We start from the raw sequence: 18,880 nt of genomic DNA, 5'->3' as shown, positions 1-18,880 counted from the left end.
CATCACTGCTGGATGAAGTTGGAGAAGATGAAGAGACTAGACCAGTTTTTCCTGACAGTGATGAAGACGATGATGATAAAATATAATCTTATAAGTAGTTGAAATTGTTCATAATCGATCGAATGACACATATGTCATATAAACTCATAATGTAATCTTTAAAACAATCCTCGTGCTTGAAAACATGTATTTTGACACCCTGTTTGCATTTATATCATGTTTTTAGGTGGTAATATGATAAAATGCCAAAATTGCCGCCATTTTGGACGCCATCTTGAATTTCCGTTGAAGCACAAGGCGGATGTCTGAGGACTTTTAGTATGTTATTCAGGACAGTTTTCTGAACATATCCTGAAATTTTCAGCTTTGTTTGAATTTGTTCCGGGTTAAATCTATTATTCCTGGACTATCATCTGACAACCCAATATCACCCACTCCCCCCTCCTTCCAACCATGATTAATAGTAAATATCATCGTTTTAAACTTGTTATGTGCATCGACAAGCCCCAAATATGACTTTTCCTTCGGTGTTAAGCAGCACCCAACCCAGATATGGTGCCTCTCTCTGGGAAGCCCGCTTAAATGTTGGGAATGACGGCATCACCGCTCCAATTGCAAACGATCATTAAATAAATCACCAAGCCTGCCATGTTCACACGAGGTAATCCCACAAGGTTCAATGTCCACTCACTGAAGGGGATGATCGGGGAGGTTGGGTAGAATGCGCCCGTCCACTGGCGTTGCACAGACCCGTATAGTCAGGAGTTTTTGCAGTACGGGCTGCAAGATCAACTTTTTGGGCGAGTTGATCAAATGTTTGGTTTGGTCAAATGTTTGATCAAATCCAAATGTTTGGTTGTGCAGAGGCACAGCTCTTTCTCTTGGGTACTATTCCAAGTGTTTTGGCTTATTTTAGAAGCTTTTTGAGCCGTTTTAGGTAACTACCCTTTTCTGGTACACACGATATACATGCCCTGCCCCAATTACCGCTGTCGCTCGGGGGTTTCTGCACATGCGTGCGGCATTGTGGGATGATCATGTCATTTTGAAAGTCGCGTGTTGTAGGATTAACATTTTTGCAAGATAAGCAATAAGTACTTGCAACTGTTTGCAACAGTCAAACTAATCTGTGCATATAATAAGAATACAAATCTGTATGAATAAAGTTTAATAAGATTGCAATAATAATGTGTCATAACCCCCAATTATTTATTAATAGCTTGTGCCTGTGCAGAGCAGAAGAAACACATTTGATTGAAATAATGACAGCAAATCAAGGTGGTTATTGTGGTGAATGTAATACCAAAATACACCTGTATTTTACCTTCAGTATTAACTTGAGATCAAAGTTCAGTTCAGACACTGCATACACCATGAGATCCTCTTCATCTTCAAACAAGATTGGCACCACTGGAGCAAAGAAGTCTTTTGCAAAGTAATGAAGCATTTTCCACTTGCCACTGTATTCTAATGGGAAACAAAAGATCAAATGGAGTCATACGTTTCTGCATCAAAATGGCATTGTATGCAATGACTGACTCACTCACTCACTCACTCACTCGCGCGCGCACGCACGCACGCACACACACACACACACACACACACACACACACACACACACACACACACACACACACACACACACACCGTTTTAAACTCATGTGTCTCTAATTTGCACACTATTCCAATAGTTGTGGCCCACTATACTGCATAAACCTTTCAATAATATGAAATGTCATATGGTTAATACCTGGAGTTGGCTTAGCGGTTAGGGTGCCGGTTTGGGATCCTAGGATCCTGGGTTCGAATCCCGGGTTCGAATCCCGGTCGATCGCTGAATTAACGCCAGGGGGGTTGACTCAGCCTGTCATCCTTCCGAGGTCGGCAAATTGAGTACCAGTTCACTGGTAATTCCCTGTGTCGCAAGAGGCGACTAACAGGGTTGGCGGCAGGAAGGGCATCCGGCTATAAAACATTGCTTCAAAAAAGGGGACCACAGTGCCCGAAAAAAGGCCAACCCCTGCTCTGCGGGAAAAATGGCCTCTAAAGGTGGTTCTACATTTGGATAATACGAATTTTACCATGACCAGAATTTCTTCCCACTGTGGTGGTGTTTCTTTAAATCCTACCCAATCATCTTTCTTCATATTTTTATTCCTTTCTTCAACAAATTCCCCAATCACCAAATAGTAAGATTAACATGATAAGCCCATTCCAGTCCGAGGGGATTTGGCAATACAATCCATCCGAGCTGAAAGGTGCGGAAAGTGTATGCGCACTCGACAGATACAGAACTTTTTAAACATCTCTGTAAGCGCTGAGTGGATCGAAGCAACATTTTAAACATGTGGTCGACTACCCATGAGGATACAAGTTTGCAAAAAACCCCTCATCGGTTGCATGGTTTGGTGGCCATATTGGATCACAAAATAAAACTTTATAAACCTTCTCTGAAACCGTTTATCTGATCGATATGAGACTTGAAATATATGATCACATAACCACATGGAAAAGGTGTTGAAAATTATGACGTCATCAGTCATATAATTTGGCAACCATATTGATTGAATTTTAAAAAAAAAAACCTTTAAAATGTTCAAAACCACGTAACCGATCAATACAAAACTTTGCAGACATGATTGACAAGCCATGGGGATAATTTGATGACAGTCATGATGTCATCAGTCACGTGGTTTGGCAGCTATATTGGATTGAAGGTAAGGATAAAAAAATTATTTCTCTGAAACCGCTGAACCAATCGAGGCGAAACTTTAAACGTATGCTTGCATACGCATGGGGAAGAACTGTGGAAAACTATGACGTCGTCAGTCACATGGTTTGGCAGGCATTTTGTGTTGGAAAAAAAACAACTTAAAAAATCTACTTCAAAACTGCTCAACCGATTAATATGAATCTTTACAGATAAGATCGACCAACCATGAGGAAAATTTATTGAAACTTATGACATCATCAGTCACGTGGTTTTGCAGCCAAATTGCCTGGAAGCCCATCATCACTGCTCACAGTTCTAGTTAATTTGCTGTTTGAGTGTAGAAAATGTAAACAAGACATTATTTTGTTATTTTGCACTTGTTGTTAAGTTTACCAAACTCTCATATTGTGCAAATGTCTTCGATACGTTGAGGAGTTACAATATATGTATAGATGCTGTGAGCATCAACTATTTACTCAAGGTTTCTACTCGTGTTTTATACCATTATACATAACAATATTGACTGTTATAAATACAGCTTCGTTTGGGTGAGAAGAAACCAAGCTTCTTGTCATTTAGCAATCTTTAATTCACATTGATCAGAATCTTCAAAAACCTCTGATCACACCAACACAAAGCAAACTGAACATGAGCCGCTCATCGTCTTCATTCGTATGCAGCACAAGGCTGCAGGGTGGCATCATTGGTTGAGGGCATGGCTGTACTGCTGACGCAGTGCCCTCTGCTGGTTCAGGCAGAACTTGTAATTTGTTCATGGTGCCGGTGATGGCCTAGCCCGCCCAGTCTTCGCGAAGGACACTGTGGGACATTTGACGTCCACCTACTAATGCTGGCAGACGGGACTCCCAGTTTAATGTCCATCCGAGGGACGACACACACATCTGTGAAACATCGGGATGATAGTTTATAGCTGGGTCAGGATTCGAACTCAGGCTAGATAGCTTAGAGGGGAGTGAGCGTACCTCTTGCTATCCAGTGGCAGTTATGAGTAATGACTATTATCGAGAATAAAAATGTGCCACGAAGAGGGAATGATACATCATTGGGGCAACACCCCTGGGCATTCACCTGGTAGAATAAAGCAGTATACTACACTGAATGAAGGTATTTTAAACAGTAAAACGGTATTTTAAACCAATTTCAATGGTTGCTAGAAGAAAGGGCAGCAGGTAGAATCATACTAACGTCATCATACGACTTTAAACAACAACAACAAAAAACTATTTTGGGGGGCAACGTGTTACGGTTAGGGTTAGGTTGACCTCTGTTAACCCTAACCCCCCCCCACCCCCGCCCCAGGAAACCCCCTCAGGACTCGATTTTTTTTTTAATGCCGTCAACAAACTTTGGTACATCACAGGTGGTGAAGGTTATGGTCAGGTTTCATCTGAATTGCTTGTGTAGTTTCTGAGAAGTAAGAAAATATCTACTTTGGGGGGCAACCCCTCCATAGACCCCCACAGGGCCCGATTTTTTTTAAATGCCGTAAACAAACTTTGGTACATCACAGGTGGTGAAGGTTATGGTCAGGTTTCATCGGAATTGCTTGTGTAGTTTCTGAGAAGTAAGAAAATATCTACTTTGGGGGGCAACCCCTCCATAGACCCCCACAGGGCCCGATTTTTTTTAAATGCCGTAAACAAACTTTGGTACATCATGGGTAGTGAAGGTTGTGGTGAAGTTTCATCGGAATTGTTTGTGTAGTTTCAGAGAAGAAAGCAAATTCCTATTTTTGGGGGGGTCAAACGTGGACCCACTTTGACCCCCCATTAACCCCCCCTTATATTTCGATTTTTTTAGTGCCGTGAACAAACTTTGGTACATCATGGGTGATGAAGGTTGTGGTCAAGTTTCATCGCAATAGTGTTTGTAGTTTCAGAGAAAAAAGCAAATATCTATTTTGGGGGGTCAAACCTGGATCCACATTGACCCCGGGTAAACCCCCTTAGACCCCGATTTTTAAAAATGCCGTAAACAAACTTTGGTACATCATGGGTGATGAAGGTTGTGGTGAAGTTTCATCGGAATTGTTTGTGTGGTTTCAGAGAAAAAAGCAAATTCCTATTTTGCGGGGGTCAAACGTGGACCCACTTTGACCCCCCCTTAACCCCCCTTAGATTTCGATTTTTTTAGTGCCGTGAACAAACTTTGGTACATCATGGGTGATGAAGGTTGTGGTCAAGTTTCATCGCAATAGTGTTTGTAGTTTCAGAGAAAAAAGCAAATATCTATTTTGGGGGGTCAAACCTGGATCCACATTGACCCCCGGTAAACCCCCTTAGACCCCGATTTTTTAAAATGCCATAAACAAACTTTGGTACATCATGGGTGATGAAGGTTGTGGTGAAGTTTCATCGGAATTGTTTGTGTGGTTTCAGAGAAAAAAGCAAATTCCTATTTTGCGGGGGTCAAACGTGGACCCACTTTGACCCCCCCATTAACCCCCCTTAGATTTCGATTTTTTTAGTGCCGTGAACAAACTTTGGTACATCATGGGTGATGAAGGTTGTGGTCAAGTTTCATCACAATAGTGTTTGTGGTTTCAGAGAAAAAAGCAAATATCTATTTTGGGGGGTCAAACCTGGATCCACATTGACCCCCGATAAACCCCCTTAGACCCCGATTTTTTTTTTATGCCGTAAACAAACTTTAGTCACAACATAAGAAATATCATTTGTTGCAAGTTTGGTCACAATCCCATCAGCGGTTTCGGAGAAGAAGTTTCAAATGTTTACGGACGGACGCACTGACAACGCGCCATCGCATAAGCTCACCTGAACTTCGTTCCAGGTGAGCTAAAAAGTTGGTATTGTGGTGCTGGGCACACACGTTAAACAAAGGTAGGCCACAACGCTTTAGGTTAAGTCGAGCTCTTTATTCACTGCTCACTCGTCAGCACTGCCGTGCTCGGGGCTGCGAGCTCGCGTGTATATCTGGAGGCCACGCCTCACCTGGGGCGTGGCCGACGCCCACTGGTGCGCGGAATTATGTCAATGCACCAGCGAGCCATCGTGTCCGCCACATGCGCCCCCCCAGAATTCCCGCGCACCTGAAGGGTCAGTTTGCGGGGCAACCGGATGACCCGGCCGAAGCGCCCTCTGGGGGCTGGCGGCGTCTGGGATGCCGGGATGCCATCTGGGATGCCTCTGGTGGCATCTGGGATGGGTACAGGGCAGGGGGGTGGCGTGACGGCAGGGTTGGGCGGTGCCGGGGGCCCGCCCGCTGGGGGGCGGCCCCGACGCGGGGGCAGAGCCGCTGGCGGGGGCTGGTCCAAGTTGAGGTGGGCCGGCTTGAGGCGGTCCACGGAGACGCGGTCAGGAGTACCGCCGATGTCCAGGGTGAAATGCTTTGCCCTGGTCTCCAGCACACGGATGGGCCTGTCGTACGGGGGCCGCAGCGGTGTCCGGTGGGCGTCGTGGCGGATGAACACGTACTCCGCCGTGCGTAGCTCCGGGGCGACGTGCGTTGGCGGGCAACCGTGGTGCGCCGTCGGCACCGGGGCGAACCTCCGGGCGGTCTCCTGCAGGGCGGAGTGCTGCTGCGCCGCGGACCATGGTGCCGTGGAGTCGGGGAGGAACTCGCCCGGCACCCGCAGTGGTTGTCCGAAGACCAAATCCGCCGCGGATGCGCGCAGGTCGTCCTTGAGCGCCGTCCTGAGGCCCAGCAGGACCCAGGGGAGCCTGTCGACCCAGCCGCCGTCGCGGAGGCTGGCCCGGAGCACGGCCTTCATGGCGTGATGGAAGCGCTCGCACAGGCCGTTGGCCTGGGGGTGGTAGGCCATGGTGCAGTGCAGCTGGACGCCGAGCCCCCGCGCTACCGCCCCCCAGAGCTCCGAGGTGAACTGGGGGCCGCGGTCCGACGAGATGTCCGAGGGGGTGCCGAACCGGGCAACCCAAGTGGCGATGAACACCTGCGCGACGTCCGCCGCCGTCGTTGCTGCCAAAGGCACGGCCTCCGGTCACCGGGTGGTGCGGTCCACCATGGTGAGGACGTGGGTGAAACCCCACGAGGGGGGCAGAGGTCCCACCAAGTCCACGTGAACGTGGTCGAACCGACGTTCGGGCACAGTAAACGGGGCCAACGGGGCCTGGGTGTGGCGGTGAACCTTCGCGCGCTGGCACGCGAGGCACGTCCTGGCCCAATCGCGGACGGCGTTCCGGAGGCCATGCCAGACGAACGTGTCGGCGACCAGCTTCTGGGAGGCCTTCATGCCCGGGTGGGACAGGCCATGGATGGCGTCAAAAACCCGGAGCCAGCGGGCACGATAGGGCGAGGCCGGCCGAGGGAGACGTCGCACAAGAGGGCCATGCCCGCGCCGTCGAACGGTACCTCGGTGACGCGGAGGCCAGTGACGGCGGTCCGAAAAGCCTGGATGGCGGGGTCGGCGGACTGGTCCGCCGCCATCCGGGCATAGTCGATCCCGAGGTGGACCGCGTGGGCGACGGACCGGGAAAGGCAATCCGCCACTGGGTTGTCCTTCCCCGCGACGTGCCGGATGTCCGTCGTGTACTCGGACACGGCCGAGAGGTGACGCTGCTGCCAGGCCGACCACGGCTCGGCGAACTTGGCCATCGCGAAGACCAGGGGATTGTGGTCGACGAAGGCCGCGAACGGGCGGCCCTCGAGCAGATGGCGGAAGTGCCGGACCGCCAGGTGGAGCCCGGGCAGCTCGCGGTCGAAGGTACTGTACCGCCGTTCGTGCGGGCGGAGCTGCCGGCTAAAAAACGCCAGCGGCTGCCAAGCTCCCTTCACCCATTGCTCGTGCACCGCACCCACCGCATAGTCCGACGCGTCGGTGGTGAGGGCGATCGGTGCATCGGGCGCCGGGTGCGCGAGCATGGTGGCATTAGCCAAGGCGAGCTTCGCGCCCGCGAACGCCACGTCCATCGGCTCGGTCCAGGCAACGTCGCCTTTGCCCGGCTTCCCCCGGAGGGCCTCGTGCAGGGGGCGCAGGAGCTGGGCGATGCGGGGCAGGAAACGGTGATAAAAGTTCACCATGCCCAGGAACTCCTGGAGCCCCTTGATCGTGCGGGGGCGCGGAAAACCGCTGACCACCTCCACCTTGGCCGGTAAGGGGATGGCCCCATGCCTGGTGACGCGGTGCCCCAAAACGTCGATTTCGGTGACGCCGAACCGGCACTTGGCGGGGTTGATGATCAGGCCATGCCGGCCCAGGCGTTCGAAGAGCGTGCGGAGATGGCGGAGGTGCTCCTCACGGGACGCGCTTGCGACGAGGATGTCGTCCAGGTAGACGTACACGAAGTCCAAGTCGCGCAAGACGCTGTCCATAAGCCGCTGGAACGCCTAGGCCGCATTCTTCAACCCAAAGGGCATCCGCAGAAACTCAAAGAGTCCGAATGGTGTGATGACGGCCGTCTTCGGTATGTCCTCCGGCCTGACAGGGACCTGGTGGTATCCGCGGATGAGGTCCACCTTGGAGAAGAGGGACATTTTCGCCAACCGGGCAGAAAAGTCCTGGATGTGAGGGGCCGGGTAGCGGTCGGGGGTAGTAGCATCGTTGAGGCGGCGGTAGTCTCCGCGCGGCAGCCACCCGCCGCCGGGCTTGGGCACAATGTGCAGCGGCGATGCCCATGCGCTGTTGGAGCGCCGGACGATGCCCAGTCGCTCCAGCGTGGCGAACTCCTCCTGCGCCACGGCGACCTTCGCTGGGTAGAGGCGGCGCGCCCGGGCATAGACCGGTGGCCTGACGGTGGGGATGTGATGCTCCACCCCGTGCTTGACGGCCACCGCCGAGAAGGTGGGCCGCGTGAGGGCCGGGAAACTGGCGAGGAGGCGGGTAAACTCGTCCACTGCCGGAAGCGTGCAGACCAACCTCGCCGGGACCGAACCGCTCAGCAAGCCGCTTGGCGAGCCGCTCGGTGAGCCACCCAGGGAGCTGCTCAACGAACTGCTCAGCGCGCAAGCGAGCGGGCTGAAGGTTTCGGCTTGGACAAGGCGTCTGTGCCTCACGTCCACCAACAGCCCATGCGCACAGAGGAAGTCCGCTCCGAGTAGGCCCATGGGGACACTAGCGGTAACGAACGACCACTGAAAGCGCTGCCCCCCGAACCGCAGCGAGAGACAACGCTTCCCGAACGTGCGGATGGGCGTGCCGTTGGCGGCAAGCAAAGCGGGGCCCCGGCCCTCAGCTTGCTCAGGATCCAAGGGCAGCGACCACGTAAAAGTACCTCGTGTCGCGTGACGTATGGCGTGACGCCCCGGAGCTGGCCCTCAGCTTGCTTGTCGGACGCGGAGGCAGGGAGGACGCTCACCTGCGCTCCCGTGTCGCACAGGAAGCGACGACCCGAGGAGGTGTCTGTTATGAACAGAAGGCTGCCAGTATGGCCGACGCTCATGGCAGGAAGCGAGCGCCGGCCTGGCCGTTTCCCGACCTGCCAAAAGCACAAGGCAGGCAGCAGGACCTGGCCTTGTGGCCGAACCTGGTATGGAAGTGGCACCAGGTCTGGCCCGGTGGTGGTTGTCGCGCCGGTTGTGACGACGGTGGTGGGCGGGGCGTGGCGGCGGCCATGCGCGATCCGAACAACCTGCGCCGTGTTTGGGAGGATCCGAACGCCATGCCACGTGGCGATCCGAACCACTCGCGCCTTGATCCACGACGGCCGTGCTATATGCCGGCCGTGTGTCGTGGGCTGTGAAAAACTTGTCCGCCTCCCTGGCCAGGGCGCGCGGTTCCGTAATGGTCGAACCGGCCAGCGCGAGCCGTACCTGTACAGGTAGCTGGCGGAGGAAGAGAGCACGGAAAAGGAAATCCGCGTGGCCGTCGCCGAGCAGAGACAGAATGTAATCCATGCGGGCGGACGGTCGTGTGTCGCCGAGGACGGGAAGGTCCAAAAGACGGTCAGCGCGGTCGGCCTCTGTGAGGCCAAACGTGTCGAGGAGAAGTCGTTTGAGCGCCGCGTACTTGCTCTCGTCCGGCGGGTACCGGAGGAAGGACACTACTCGGGCGGCCGTGCCGGATCCAAGGGCAGCGACCACGTAAAAGTACCTCGTGTCGTCCGCCGTGACGCCCCGGAGCTGGAATTGGGCCTCGGCCTGTAGAAACCAGGTGTCAGCCTGTGCTTCCCAGAACTCCGGGAGATTGATCGCGACAGCGTTGATGGCCATGGCGCGTTCGGAGGACAGCAACGGCTGAATCAGTGGGGGTCACCAGTGTGGTGCTGGGCACACACGTTAAACAAAGGTAGGCCACAACGCTTTAGGTTAAGTCTAGCTCTTTATTCACTGCTCACTCGTCAGCACTGCCGTGCTCGGGGCTGCGAGCCCGCGTGTATATCTGGAGGCCACGCCTCACCTGGGGCGTGGCTGACGCCCACTGGTGCGCGGAATTATGTCACTGCGCCAGTGAGCCATCGTGTCCGCCACAGTATCAACATATATAAAAGATCAAGTAAATGGTGCATGAACAAGCAAAAAAAAGGACACAGCACAATTTCTTACCCAAGGATGACCATGATGGTGCCTGCCAAACATCATTGAGTTGCCAATAGAGCGCTCCCATTGTCCAACCTTCACCATGCTTCACTTCATTCCGACTTCGCCGATAGAATTCCACTTGCATCTTCACGCACTGAGCCTGTGAAACCTGCGCAGCCATAAACACCCATCACATCTGTGCACGTTCTCAGATACATCTCCGAAGTGATACAATCAAAACTCAAAAGCTCGAAGTCGATATTCCTTTTGGAACCAGAAGCAGGTGTTTTCAGGACAATATGCTCACAGGATCACTATATTACCAACACAATTGGAAAATTCACCGAAACTGAGCCTTGATTTCAATAAAAACAAACTTTTTATTCTGTGCTCAACAAAGTATTCGTTTTCCCCATGCTTTTTAAAAATAGGACTGTGGGTTCTGAAGCTCACCTGGATCAGGAGCAACAACAGTCACTCAAAACCCACTCAGACCCTGATATTTTAAATGCCGTGAACAAACTTTGGTACATCATGGGCGATGAAGTTTCAGAGAAGAGAGAAAACACATATTTTGGAGGTCAAACCCCCCCCCCCCACGCCACCCCCACCCCAGTCATTCCCTTTAATGAGCGCAGATTTTGATGCGGTCAATCCACCTACGTTAGGCATCAGATATGAAGTTTATGGCCAAGTTTCATCAACATCGTGTGTTTGGTTGAAGCGATAATGACTAAAGTGTTTACAGACACTCACTCACTCACTGACTGACTGACTGACTTACCTATGGACACTGCTAGATCACATCAGCTCACCAGACTAAAGTCCAGGTGAGCTAAAAACGGAAGGAGGGAGGGGAGATATTGTAATCGGCTCTGTCTGTTTGACCAACTCCTGTAACGCTCTCAAACATTTGGGCAGAAATTCGCCAAGCTTGGTAGTTGTATTGATAAACCTTCAAAACCTCACTCCAAGATACGAGGCTTTATTCAAATCGATCTTTGGCATACTACACAACAGGCAATAATATTGTTGCGGTTGTGCCATAAAGGCAAACTCCCTATAGTCAATTGCACGACAACATGTATCCTGCAGTAGTCAGTTATGTTTTATTGAATGTAGAGATTAGCCCTTTCCCATTGTATAGTAATAGAGACCAAACATGCGTCGAGTTAGGCAAGGGCTTCAAACCTTCGTTGGCTAAGGGAAGCCATAACACCAGATGTGCAGAAAGGCGTGGCCAAAAGCATGGCCCAAGTGACCAATGGTGAGCCGGGAACCTGTCGCCATGATGCGACAAGCCTCAGCCAATAGGAAGCTCTGGAAAATTTTGAAGGGTGTGACCAGTTCTGATAATAGCCCACGCGCAGGCATTATCATTCTCTTGCTTTTTGGGACTTCACAGAGGACACACCTGAGCTCTTGCCCCTTTCGCCATGCCCACGACGAGACCTCGCTTGCTTTTTCATATCTCCCACGACACGTGTTTGGCCTTTGTCCGACGCCCGACACCCATCGCGTCTGCGCCGATCTTTTGCGCCATCTGGCTGACCTGCAAGCATTGGCCTTTCGACACGACTCACCTGAGCTGAAGTTGTCTGCCTGCGTGGCAGCTCGCCCCACCTGTGCTGAATTTACCTCATCCAGGCTGCACGTCACGATCGAACTACGAGCCGTGCACACCAGACCACGTGGTCACCAGCGAGGAATCCCAGCACGTACATCGTGTACATCGTACATGCCTTTAACGAGTGGCTTTTGTCCCTGTGAGTGTGTGTGAGTGAGTGTGTGTGTGTGTGTGTGTGTGTGTGTCAGAGTGTGAAGGCGCTAAGTCGGGGTTATTATTAGGTAATAATTGATAAGCTGTGTCTTCGTCTGTTTCTCTGTGCCTTCCAAATAAAAGGCTGTACATTTTGTTGTTACTTTCCAACCTGTTCGGTACATCTTTTCTCCATTGGCCTAGCATCATCTGGGACCGAATTTTGGGAGACTCAGGTCCATAAATCTCGTGGGGTAACGCCGCTTTCCACACCATGCAAAACCGCTCGGCACCATAGGTGTGTGTGCGCTCGTACCTCCGGCTCCCTACCGCAATAACATCATCAGTCCTACAAATCGAATCAATCATAATAAAGCAAAGTCAAGCATGTCAAACATTAGTCATGAATCCCAGTCACTTCTTACCAAGAAGGTCCAGCGCTCATCTCTGCATAACTCATTCAGCAGACAAGATACTGACTCCCTCTCAGACCGAGCGCTTGCCCCTAAATAGGCATTCAATATGTCCCACGCCGACAAAAGCTCTTCTTCTTCTTCATTTTCACCACAGTAGTTATGATCACCACATGGCAAGAAGTGCAAGAGAAACGTAATTTTTGACCCCGTCCCCTGGGGCTTGATCTAGAGGTCAGATACCGAAATATGAAATTACTGGCACAAACATTTGACTAAAAATTTGATATTGGGTTATTCCTGTTGGAGTTTCTTGCCACCTTTCAACTACGCTTTAGGTGGGAAGCGTTGGGTTTTGCGATGGTACGTCATCGACTTTGCTCTAGTTGCCCTCTGCTCCTCCGCCAAAGTCGGAGATGGGGTACATTAACATGAGCTCCGTCTGACCAACCTATCATCCGTCCATGTACTTTTGTGTCCGCAATATTGAAAAAACCGTTGAACATTTAGCTATCATATTGCAGATATATAATCCTCATGATATTATCTCAACCTGATTGGATCATGACGGTGATTGGTTGAATACTGTTCCCATGGCAACTATATCAGTAACTTGGCTTGTGCACACGATATTTCAAAAATGGTTCAAGATTTTGCTTTCATATTACACAGATCTAATCCTCCTACCAACCAACAGGTGCGAGACCAAGAGCTACTTGGATCAGATCAGAGAGATTCGGCGACATTATTCAGCATTAAATATCTGTAGGATCTTAAAAAATGACTACATATATCACATGTAGGACTAGGACGTGACAAGGTGTTAGTGTACCTTTGCATTCATTACAAGGACATTGGGAGACAATGTAGAAAGCACCGCATACAGTGGATGGGATTTAAACCCAGGAGCCAAGCCTCATGAGCCGTGTGTTCATATGGAAATGAAAAGCAGGCCAATCAAAGTATTTTGCGAACAAAAAACATGAAGTGGCTAAAAAAAAAAACACTTGCACAAGAGAGGTTCGTGTGAACTCATTCAAGTGTACTCAGTAGAACAAGGAATTCACAAGACCACGGTGTACAAAAAATATATTTGACAATAGGTTGAATGACAAAGGTACAAACCAGTAATATGCATAGCAATTGATAATAATTGAAGATGTCTTCCTATCATATACCTGAGAAAGATAAAGGATGAGCTGAAATGAGCGCAATGGATTCTGCGTGACTGGGATTGGGTAGTTTTGATGGATCTGTTGCAAAATGTACTTGTTGCCATCAATGAGGTGCTGCCGAATGTTGCAGAATGAGCTGTTTAACTGCCAATCCTCGGGCAAAGAAACCTAGGTAGGTGAAGGTACAAGTTGGGTCAACCAATCATTTTCTCATCTTGCACTTTCCATTTCATTCTAAATACTCAAAGTACTATACAAGAAAAGGAGAGATAAGAAAAGTAAACATCAACATAAAATGTAAAATGGTGAAATTTTAAAACGGATTAAAACAAGAAAAAGAGCAATCAGAGATCACAAACCCTCGCCAGGATGTATTTTCAGTGGTTTTTAAGGCTTTTGTGTAAAAACGTATATGTTGGCCGAACCACGTGACCGATGACGTCATCATTTTTTTTCTCCACCAATTTATGCCGACATGACAAGAAATTTCATCTTGATCGGATGAAGTTTTGTACTTGTCGAATGATGACGTCATAATGGAGGCACCTATGACAACATCATTAACATATATTCCCCATGGAGAGTTCTTTACAATGAGCCATGTCTCAATCTTTTCCATTCAGCGCTTTCCGAGATATAGAGGTGCAAAGTTTTTCGATTTTTCGGAGATGGTGGCTGAACCACGTGACCTATGACGTCATAATTATCATAACAAAAATTCTACAGGTGGAGTTGCACCTCTGGTGAAAATTTCCTGTCAATCGGACCAACGGTTGCAGAGAAAATCATATTTATTCTGTGTGGACAAACAGACAGACAAACAGACAAACAGACAAACAAACAACCAACCAACCAACATACTAGTCGGAATCTATTCCGGCAAGTAACAAACGGACTCAAATGCAATACCCTCTCCTTTGGCGAGGGTAACTATTTGGGATATTGTGCGAAATATCGCTTTTGGTCCCATTTCTCAATGGTGAAGAATTACTTTTAAAATTCGAGCACCCGGATCCGTTTCCGGATATTTACCAAAATCTAATCGTTTCGTCCGTGTCACACACACAACCTCTCCACAAAATTTCGTCTGAATCTGTCCAGAACTTTTTGAGATATCTTGTTCCAAAACAAAGACAAACAAACAAACAGACAGGGGTGAAAATATAACCTATATTCACCTTGGGCGGCAGAGGTAACATGAGGGAGATTTGCTTTGCAACACAAGTCCGCCATCAAGTTTCAATTCAATACGCTGGAGGGCAGGAGGAAGAAGTCTGGAAAATTTTGCACCAGTAAACACATCCCTTTATTTGGGCAGTGTATAATGCCTCATTTGGTGCCGGAAATACTAAAAATAACCCCATGTACATACATGAAGCAAATACATGCGTATGGCTTATATGCATATAGAATAAATCGTGATTATATACCTGGGATCATTCCAATTGCACTGGGCCATGGACTAACTAACACCCAGGCCTGAGGAATACCGATCTATGCTACTTCATTTGGGGGTGGTCAGGCCAGCTGTCCAGCCAATGGGTGAAACCAGTGGGGTGGAGTCAGGCCAGCTGTCCAGCCAATGGGTGAAACCAGTGGGGTGGAGTCAGGCCAGCTGCCCAGCCAATGGGTAAAACCAGTGGGGTGGAGTCAGGCCAGCTGTCCAGCCAATGGGTAAAACCAGTGGGGTGGAGTCAGGCCAGCTGTCCAGCCAATGGGTGAAAGCAGTGGGGTGGAGTCAGGCCAGCTGTCCAGCCAATGGGTAAAACCCACTGATCTCTACAACCACTGGATAGCGCATTGGCTGATCGATCTGACGCCAAACGCCGCCATCTTAACCACTCGCATTGATTCTCCAAGAAAGCTCGCGTTAACACTCCTGCCAATACATATATAATTTTGATTCGTTATTACTATAAATGGACTCAAGATGCCTTCATGTGCTGCGGTCAACTGTACAAATAGGCACTTCAAAGGTTGCAATCCAACATTTCATCTGTAAGTATAATAAAGTTACTGTAAATGAGACTGTTTAGAGTTAATAGCGTGCAACACATGAACGAGTTGGATGTTTGTACAGACCCATGCGTAGATTCCCTTGTTAGTTGCTGTGTAAAAAAGTTCTATATTTTAGATTTACATTACAATCTAACTTTTAGTTAGGCTACTTTAAAACAAATAGCTTGCAAAACCACAGATTTGTGTGGAGCTAAGTATGAATTATTACTTAATTGTAAGTGAAGAATAAAAATCTGTAAAACAAAATGCACAAAATTACGGTGTAAAACTGTAATCAGATCTAGATCTGATTACAGTTTTACACAAATGACAATGTGACTAGATCTAGAGTCTAGACTCTAGATCTAGTCACATTGTCATTGAAGAGTCTGGACTCGGAGCTCTAGCAATACTGCCACTACATGACTGTAAAGTATGTTGTATGTATATGCATGTAGTTTATTCCTTAAAGGCTAAAGGGCTAAGGCAGTTCCCTTGTTATGATTTATAATTTCTGAAAGGAATACTGAGATAGAGAATGAATAAATTTACTAAATAAAATTGCATATCAATTGTATGTTGACAGCTGTATAGCAGATATGTACATACATTGTAGAACCAGTAACATTCATATGCATATGGATGTGGTAAAGAAGCCTGATCATTTGTGGCCATATTTGCTGGAATAAGTCGGTATAATACGTAGAAATTATTTTTATGTTACCCTTTGTTTTGTCATATAGATTCCCTTGGAGTCGTCGATCTGTTCTGCAGATATGGATGGTAAACATGAGGAGGGACATGTGGACTCCAAGTAAGAAATCAGTCCTTTGCTCCGACCACTTCACAGACACATGCTTTGATAGGAGTGGGCATACAACTCGCCTGAAACTTGATGCTGTACCAACAATCTTCAAATTTCCACCTCATCTACAAAAGGTATTTACCCCTGAATGAAATAATAATTTGTGCATTTTGTGTTACAAATTACAATTATTTCGGGTTGAAGTAACATAATTTATGAATATATATTTTGCATTAAAACTAATTGAAGTTTCTCAAATAAATATAGCAATAACACTGATATTTTATATTGCTCATTATAAAATTTGCTGGAATATAAAAACGTGTACTTTCAGTCATTGTCACAAAACAGCTGATTTATAATATATATGTGAATCACATTGCAGTTTCAAGCCCTAAATTTACAGTAAAGAGTCCATATAAGTATTTTAAAAGGTATAGCTGCACATTGTGTTTTCATGCACATATTGATATGCGTATATAATACATTATTTGTGGGCTCTGCTTAGTCTGCTTATAACAGTGTTTTGAATTTGTTATAACAGGATTTCCCTGCAGTAGTCTTCATAACTGGCAATTGATATATGTTCAATGGTTGCCATCTGTTATCTGTAACAATACTTTAAAAATTGATGTTTCAAAAAGTAACAAGATAGAACTGACACTTTAATTGGTTATCTTGTAAAACCATTTGCTAAATTGTTGTTTTCTCTCTATTCATAGACGCATCAGCCATCAAGAAAACCACCACGAGAAAGATTTCAACATCAACAGCATGATGCAGAAACCCATGGCGCAACTTCTTCAACTCATTCGGCACTACCCAAGCCTTCAAGTGTGTATGCTGATCATCCCTACTCCATCCAAGAAAGTCCTAGAGCAGTAAAGAGGAAACTAACGGAAGCCTTGGACCACATGGACAACCTTCGAAAAAAACTGAAAACAACTCAGCAAAAATCTCGCCGGCTTCGAAAGAAGGTGACATCACTTCAAGAGGTTGTGAAATCACTGCAAGATAAACAACTGGTCTCTGCTGGTGGAGCTGACATGCTGACAACAACTTTCTCAGATATTCCTTCAGAGATGTTGCAAAGAATGTTGAAATACAAGGCTGCAGGAAAGCTGAGTCGTGATGCATATCCACCGGTCTTGAGGGCATTTGCGCTGACTTTGCATTTCTACAGTGCAAAGGCATATAGGTATGTGAGGAAGAGTTTTGACTTGGCCTTGCCACATCCATCCACCATCAAGAAATGGTATAGTGGTGTCAATGGAGAGCCTGGTTTCACTCAAGAAGCATTCTCTGCCCTGAAGTTAAAAGTAGAAGAGGCGAAAGAGAAACAGAGTCAAGTCATCTGTGCACTTATGTTGGACGAGATGGCCATTAAGAAGCACGTTGAGTGGGATGGTAACAAGTTTCACGGTTACGTAGACATTGGGGTTGGCATCCAAGATGACACTACTCCAGTTGCTCAGGATGCTCTCGTTCTAATGGCAGTCTCACTCAACAGCAACTGGAAGATTCCTGTTGGATATTTCCTTATCCATGGAATGTCGGGTCAAGAACGAGCCAACACGGTTGAGCAATGCTTGATTCGGTTACATGATGTTGGGGTACATTGTGTGTCGCTTACCTGTGATGGACCATCCTGCCATCTGACAATGATGCATGAACTTGGTGCAACAATGACTATGCCGAATCTCGATCCGTCTTTCCCGCATCCATCAAACCCAGATCATCGTGTGTTTGTACTCGTTGACATGTCACATGCTGAAGCTGATAAGAAACACACTGGTGGCAGGTTGGGTCATAACTTCACCTGATGGTGGCAAGATCAAATGGACTTACATGAAGGAGTTGCACAAACTTCAGGAACAAGAAGGACTTCGCCTTGGCAATAAACTGAAGGCAGCACACATGGCCTGGGAAAAGCAAAAAATGAAGGTCAACCTTGCTGCACAAGCACTGAGCAGTAGTGTGGCTGATGCAATCGAGTACTGCAACAAGGATCTCAAGCTTCCACAGTTTCGTGAATCAGAAGCCACGGTCGAGTTCATTCGGACCATCGACCACCTGTTTGACATCATGAACTCACGTAATCCTCTGGCACGAAAGTACAAGTCTCCGATGAGAAAGGAAAATGAGCATCTTTGGAAAGGATTCCTTACATATGCTTACACCTACCTCACCACCCTCACACATGCAGATGGGCAGCCAATGTACCTCACCAGGAGGAAAACTCCATTCATCGGATTTCTAGCTGGAATCAAGAGCTTGCAGGGCCTGTTTGATTCTCTTGTTAAATGCGATGAGCCCAAGCTTAAATACTTGCTCACCTACAAGCAATCACAGGACCACGTCGAACTGTTCTTCTGTGCGGTACGGTCAGCCAATGGGACAAACAACAACCCAACAGCTAGACAATTCCAATCCACCTACAAGAGGCTGCTGGTTCGTCATGAAATCAAGGGAATGGGAGGTAATTGCATCGCGCAAGACAAGACACCGATCCTTCATGTGTCCAGTGTACTTGTCAGCCATGACAGAGAAGGCCGCATCACC

General features: G+C 48.2%; 1 protein-coding gene across 2 annotated transcripts in view; it reads right to left on the bottom strand.

Annotated features, from left to right (window-relative positions):
• Positions 1 to 18,880, bottom strand: part of MANBA (mannosidase beta) — a 166,018-nt gene that overhangs the window by 11,670 nt on the left and 135,468 nt on the right. For both annotated transcript variants that reach the window (XM_078775482.1, XM_078775483.1), the window contains exons 13-15: positions 13,519 to 13,683; positions 10,193 to 10,337; positions 1,325 to 1,467 (exon numbers count right to left, since the gene is read on the bottom strand). In XM_078775482.1, coding sequence (XP_078631608.1) covers positions 1,325 to 1,467; positions 10,193 to 10,337; positions 13,519 to 13,683 — 453 coding nt within the window. The remainder of the gene's footprint in view (positions 1 to 1,324; positions 1,468 to 10,192; positions 10,338 to 13,518; positions 13,684 to 18,880) is intronic.

The sequence above is a fragment of the Myxine glutinosa genome, chromosome 4 (genome assembly GCF_964187855.1).
Source record: "Myxine glutinosa chromosome 4, kmMyxGlut1.1, whole genome shotgun sequence".
Lineage (NCBI taxonomy): Eukaryota > Metazoa > Chordata > Myxini > Myxiniformes > Myxinidae > Myxine > Myxine glutinosa.
Note: the sequence above shows the minus strand (reverse complement) of the source record. Positions and strands in the feature narration are given on the sequence as shown.